The sequence below is a fragment of the Phaseolus vulgaris genome, chromosome 8 (genome assembly GCF_051622355.1).
Source record: "Phaseolus vulgaris cultivar YP4 chromosome 8, ASM5162235v1, whole genome shotgun sequence".
Lineage (NCBI taxonomy): Eukaryota > Viridiplantae > Streptophyta > Magnoliopsida > Fabales > Fabaceae > Phaseolus > Phaseolus vulgaris.
This window is the reverse complement of record NC_143505.1, coordinates 45,743,469-45,750,472: the sequence shown is the minus strand read 5'-3', so window position 1 is coordinate 45,750,472 and position 7,004 is coordinate 45,743,469. Positions and strand designations below refer to the sequence as shown.

The 7,004-nt window shown below is 36.3% G+C and overlaps 1 protein-coding gene across 1 annotated transcript; it reads right to left on the bottom strand.

Moving 5' to 3' along the window:
* Positions 1-573: 573 nt before the first annotated feature.
* Positions 574-2,770, bottom strand: LOC137826710 (Pathogenesis-related thaumatin superfamily protein). Its single transcript, XM_068632799.2, has 3 exons — positions 2,475-2,770; positions 1,042-1,705; positions 574-901 (listed from the first exon to the last, which is right to left on the bottom strand). Exons 1-3 carry the CDS (start codon positions 2,533-2,535, stop codon positions 766-768), a joined length of 861 nt encoding a protein of 286 aa, XP_068488900.1. The 5' UTR covers positions 2,536-2,770; the 3' UTR covers positions 574-765.
* Positions 2,771-7,004: the final 4,234 nt, after the last annotated feature.

The window sequence follows — 7,004 nt, the reverse complement described above, 5'->3', positions numbered from 1 at the left end:
TGAAAAGACCTAAAACTGTAAAGAGTAATTTCGGTATTTTTGAAGAATGTAAAGGTGCAGGAAGAAATTGCCCCTGACATTTACTTGGCAAAGACTTCTTACACCAATCATTTTTGAACCTGCATCCAAAAAAAATTTAAATTCCGAAAATACCTTTTATTCCAGAAATGAAAATCTGGAATTTAAAATAATACATTCTGGAAAAGTAGATCCAGAAGAGATTATTGTGTTCCGGAAATAAAAATCCAGAAACAAAATTCATTTTGGATAAGAAAATCTGGAATTGAAAATAATACATTATGGAAAAGTAGATCCGGAAGAAATTATTGTGTTACAGAAAAAGGGTTCAGAATGTATTTTTATATGTACCCATTTTTTTAAGGGCATTTTCGTCTTTTACTCTGGAAATGGGTTCGTTTACTTAAGTATATTGGCCCAAATAATGTTTCAATTTTCTACCAAAAACAAAAAAAAAATGTTATATTTTTACTAGCACGAAAATGTGTTGATCGAAAAGAATAACCTCAAGTGCACATCATCGTTTTCCTTTCCTTGAATCAAAGGAAACGGATATGAATAAAACCAAATTGTTAAAATAACAGCTTCCCGTATACAACAGAATAAACACGTACACAGGGTATAAGTAATTAACATCCTCAGAGAGAAAAAAGAAATTAAAAAAAAACTGGTTCCAATATATACAAACTCATCAAATGCATTGAACTTAATTAAAATAAAATGAATAAACTTTGATCACGGTTTAGACTAGAATCCATTCCATAAACTAAGAACCGAAAACAGAGTTATGATCACGATGCACCACCTTCCAATCAACGACTTCAACCCTTGTGATCCACTGCAGTGAAGCTTGTTGCTATGGTAAGTGCATACTTGTCGTTTCCTGAAGTCAAAAAGCACAACTTTAAAAAAAAAACAACACTAGTGCTGTATGATTGAGACACGTTAGAGAAGTATGATGTTTGAATTAAAATGAGATAAATTGAGATTTGGAAAAGAAAAAGAAAAAGAAAGTGAATGAACCTGGAGGAGCAGAAGGCAATGACATAATCAGTGCCTGAACAAGTGAAGATGCTGGTTGGATCATCGTAGGCATAACTATAAGAAGTGGGACAAGCCTCCTTAAACTTCTTGGAATAAAAGGTGGGTTTGCAAGTGGAGGGGTTCCCATAAAGCCCTCTGCAGCAATACTCGTCCGTGTTAAACACGTCACACGCGCTACGGCACCCAACGGTCTTGCCGTTAGCCTTAAGGGCCAGTTCGTTAGGGCAAGTGGTTCTCAGGTCGGAGTCGCACCCCGCTGAGGAGCAGTTTCCCTTTCCGTTAATGGGCCTGACGGCGATGGGGACGTTGAAGCCGTCCACCAGGCTAACGTCGTAGAAGTCCGGTTGAGCGAGTGTGAATTCCGCGAGTGAAGCGGGCGTTTTACCCGAGGCCCCACATTTCAGCGTGTCGCCGCATGAACCGGTTTGGCACTGCCCCTTTCCGTTTTGGTCGAATTTGCAACCGGTTCGGGCCCAAATGCGGCCGCTCCAACTCACCGGGGCGGTGAACACCTCGGATTGGCCCGGTTTTAGGACGAAGCCGCCGCCGTCGAATTTTTCTCCCGGCGTCACCGCCGGCCACAGCGTCTCCTTGCAGTAGTTGACGATGGTGAAAACTCTGGCGCACTCACATGGTTTTTGCCCTGGTGAGACAAGGAACCCGAGTTTCAAGGTTTCATGCTTATGAGAAAACAATTGCTCAAAACTAAATGGCTATTGTGTTTTTCCATGAAAAAAAAAATACTCATCAACAAAAAGCTAGTAAATACTTTCTTGATTACACCAAACTATAAAAATTTAGAACATTTTGGGTAGGATAAACGAATTTTATATCATTAATCAATTAGGACTACAAATATATATATATATATATATATATATATATATATATATATATGATTCTATAAAGGCTTTTTGAAATGTAATTAATTTTTTTTTGTAATGCTATGTTGTAGTTGTTAATTGGATATTGGTAAAAAAATCCCTTAGGTACTTTCACTAATATATAAACTATTATTTTATCTTATATGTATACCTTTTTATATGCTTTTTCCCATTTTGGAGGAGAACATAATGTTGAAACATAAAGAAGAAAAGAGAAAAAAAGAGTGATAAAAAAATGAAGAAGAAAAAGAGGAATATTAATTAAGAAAATGAAATAAACATGTTCATTAATCACTAACTTTTTTATTGGACAAACAATTTGCAAAGACCTAAAAATGTGAATATAAATATTTTAGCCATATTTATATTTTTGTTAGTGTGAACTAGGATGATGATAATAATGTTACTAGCGGCGAAAACGCTAAGAAAATGTAAAAGAAATGAATGAATTTAAATTTGAGGGTGTTAATGAATGAAGATTTTTGCCATGAATGTATAAAGAAAATGAGTTTGGGAAGGCATTGTTACCTGATAAAAGAAGTGCAAGAAGGAAAGTGATTGGAAAGATGGTCTGAGGATAGAATGCCATGTTAATAATTTGTGTTGTGTGTGAAGGGATTAAGTTAAGGTTGGCGATGTGATTAGAAGATGTGAATATAAAAGAATGGTGGAAAAAGAATACGTGCAGAAAGAAGGAATGTGAATCAAATTAAGCAACAAAAGGCATGAATGTCGAAATAATAAAGAATGGATTATTCTTTTCCAAATCCATAGCTGCAAGTTTTTGGTGAATTGCAATGGCGGCAAGTTTATCAAGGTTCTATACTTATATCCTTCCAACACTTCCACATATATATTATTATTACAACACATAAAGCCCTGGTGTGACACGTGCCAAAACACTCTCTCTTAAAAAATGAACCAATTCTTACTTCTACTTTTATTTTCTCTAAATCTAATACTTCTTATAATGATTAGGACATAACTAAATTTAATCTTATATTATAATAGCAAAATAATTTTAATATTTATTGTGAAATGAAAATAAAATATATTAACCTTAATATTTATTATGAGTGTAATAAAAGGACTTATTAAGAGGATAATCTTCCTTTGAAGATTTTCAAAAAAAAATATTAAGATTGAGAAATGAATTATTTTCTGATTTTCTGTTTTTTTATTAGACACTTTCTTTAGTTTGTAATATTTAAGGACCATGGAATTTTATTATCGTAAGTTACCGTACTCTATAACTTGATTATGTTTGTCGAATGGTTATGTTTGGTCTTAATTGATAAACAATTATTTTTTGTGTCAAGTATGAGCATCACATTTTGTTTCTACATGTGCAGAATATTTGTATTTATTATATTTTTCTTAATTGTTTCATTATCTTCAGACTTTTGTGATATAATTAAATTGAGTAACTTGAGTAAAACATCAATATTAGAAGCATACATTGTTATGTAGTTGAATTCAATAACTTGATTTGAAGGAAAGAGTGAAGCATCATTAGTATATACTATTGTAATAATATGTTTGTAATATATATTGTAATATTGTAATTTTTACTTTAGACAATTTAGTGTATATTATTATAGTTGTAATAATGTAATTATATTGTAATATTACAATTTTCTATATTCAGTATTTCTTTTATATCTTTTATATCAAATCACAATAATATATATATATATATATAATAATATATATAATAAAAAAATTAAGTATAACAACGATTAATAAGTTTAATTATATATATAAATATATATTATATATATTATATACTATATTCTTAACTGTTTCATTCTCTTCAGACTTTTGTGATATAATTGAATTGAGTAATTTGCAGAGAATGCAGGAAAGTAAAGCATCAATATTATAATCATACATTATTTTGTAGTTGAATTCAATAACTTGATTTGCAGGGAATACAGAAAGAGTAAAGCATAGTTAGTATATAGTATTATAATAATATGTTTGTAATATATATTGTAATATTGTAATTTTTACTTTAGACAATTTAGTGTATATTATTGTAGTTGTAATAATGTAATTATATTGTAATATTGCAATTTCCTATGTTCAGTATTTCTTTTATATCTTTTATATCAAATCACAATAATATATATATAATAAAAAAAATTAAGTATAACAACAATTAATAAGTTTAATTATATATATAAATATATTATATATATATATATTATATACTGTATAAGTATATATGTATATCAGTATATGTAACTATATATAAATATAAGTAAATAAGGAATAAGAAATAATTATATATGTATATCAGTATATGTAACTATATATAAATATAAGTAAATAAGGAATAAGAAATAATTATATATGTATATTGTAAATATTGGAAATCAATAATAATAATTAAAAACATATTAAATAATTAAATAAGGAATAAGAAATAATTATATTAAATAAGCAGAGTATTAAATAAGTGGTGTACGATTGCTTATTACATTGTAAAATATAGAAAAAGATATGCAGAATAAAGTTGTCGGTGTATTCAGAAATAACTTTAGGGATTCTTTTGAGATGATTCATTCTCTTAGTTTCTATCTTCTCTTTACTTTTCATGACATTCATTCTCTTAGTTTCTATGTTTTTTTTTTTCAATTTTCAAGGCATGCAACCCATGATTCAAATTCCACAAGTCTGAACTGTATTTGATGTTGAGGAAAAATTAGATCTTGGTTCATAGAGCAGGAAAAATGAGAGCTTTACAGGTTTGGTTTGGTGAATAGTTTCTTACCATATTTCTTTCTCGAGCATGCACAATCTCGATCATTGTTATGGTTTGTGTTCTTTTATGGTTTGTTTTCTTCACACATGTTCAATATGTTTGCAACACTAAACTTAGCACGTAAAGGGATTCTTGATTGGAAATAGAACTCTATAAGCTGATTGCCAAGGACCTTCCTCCCACGTGGCTTCCACAAATACCCTCGTGGAGTTCAGCCATTATCCTGGTGCATTCGTCACCACTTACGCACGTCAAGATAGGGTGCGTAAATCCATGCCTGAATAATATCCCATCCACTAAGGTGTACCTTGCGGCGTTCCTCTTGACCTTCTTGCCTTCTTCTGGTTTTGCTGGGAGGATCCCATCCGCGAGGTATCGCCTGTAAGGGGTCATCCATGTGTCGCCTTCCTCCAAAGCACATACCTGTACACCCTTTTCTTCTTCTGGCGAGGTCGCGTAAGTACTGATGCAGGGTGCCCTCACCGTATCTTGACTCAAAGAGCGATGGTTCCTCGACTTTCCTCTTGCTGTACTAACGTGAAGAACATTCACCCTGTTGTCTGCAACAAACTTTCGCGGCGTTTTGAGGGTCTCTTGGATTACAGTCCTCTACCTTCCCCCCTTGCCTGAGCTGGCCAGCTTGGCAAGCAGGTCAGCTCTGGCATTTTGCTCTCTAGGGAGATGCACTAACTCAAACGCGGCGAAGGCTCTCTTCAACACCTCGACGTATCTCAAGTATGCGGCCATCTGTGGATCCTTTGCCTGATACTCCCCCGTTACTTGCCCTGTGACCAATTGTGAGTCGCTCTTTGCCAGGAGGCTCTGAGCACCCATTTCTTTAGCCAACAGCATCCCAGCAATCAACGCCTCGTACTCCGTCTGGTTGTTGCTCGCTTTGAAGGCGAAGTGTAAAGCTTGCTCGATCAACACTCCATTAGGCCCCTCCAAGATTATTCCAGCGCCACTCCCTTGTTGGTTGAAAGATCCATCCACTGAGAGCATCCACTGTGACCCTAATTCCGTTTCGTGCGGGTCTCCTCCTGGTGAGAGTTCTGCCACGAAGTCAGCATAGACTTTCCCTTTGATGGACCCCCTGGGTTCATACTGGATGTCAAACTCCGACAACTCTATCGCCCATCGAACCATCCTCCCTGCTACATCTAGCTTTTGAAGTACTTTTTGGATTGGGAGGTTTGTCATCACCACCACTGTGAAGCTGTGGAAATAGTGGCGGAGTCTTCGAGCTGAAAATACCACTGCTAGTGCTGCCTTCTCTAGTGACTGGTACCTCAATTCTGGGCCTTGCAAGGCCTTACTCACGAAGTAAATGGGCTTCTGCACTTGGTCTTGCTCCTGGAGCAGCACAGAACTAATGGCCCATTCTGTTTCCGCAAAGTATAATCGGAGGGGGACGCCTACCTGTGGCTTGCAAAGCACCGGTGGCGTCGCCAGGTACTCCTTCAACTTGAGGAACGCTGCTTCGCACTTATCCGTCCATGCAAAACGGCTATTCCTCTTGAGGCATTGGAAATAAGGGTGACCTTTCTCCCCTCCAGCAGACACAAACCTAGACAAAACTGCCATCCTCCCAGTTAATTGCTGGACTTCTTTAACTGAGGTTGGGCTCCTCATGGCTATGATAGCCGCACACTTATCGGGGTTTGCCTCTATTCCCCTTTCAGTGAGCATGAATCCCAAGAACTTCCCTGCTTCCACGCCAAAAACGCACTTTTCGGGGTTTAATTTGAGGCGATACCTTGATATGGTAACAAACAGCTCTTCCAGATCAGCTGCGTGCTGCCCTCTCTCATGTGAAGTCACCACCATGTCATCTACGTAGGCCTGCACGTTCCTTCCTAGCATGGGTGCAAGGACCTTGTGCATCAGCCTCTGGTAGGTGGCGCCTGCATTTTTCAACCCGAACGGCATCACCTTGTAACAGTAGCTGCTCGTCTCCGTCATGAACGTCGTTTTGCTCTTATCCCTTGGATGCATCTTGATCTGATTGTAACCTGAGAATGCGTCCAAGAAACTCAGCATCTTGCAGCCCGAGGCGCTATCCACTAATGCGTCGATGTTGGGCAGTGGGTACGAATCTTTGGGGCATGCCTTGTTCAAATCTGTGAAGTCAACGCACATCCTCCATTTCCCATTCACCTTCTTCACTAGAACTACGTTAGCTAGCCACTCTGGGTGTTGTACTCCCTGATGTGCCCAGCGCTTAGCTGCTTCTGCGTCTCTTCCTTCACGACGAGGCATCGTTCTTCGTTGAACTTCCTCATTCTCTGTCG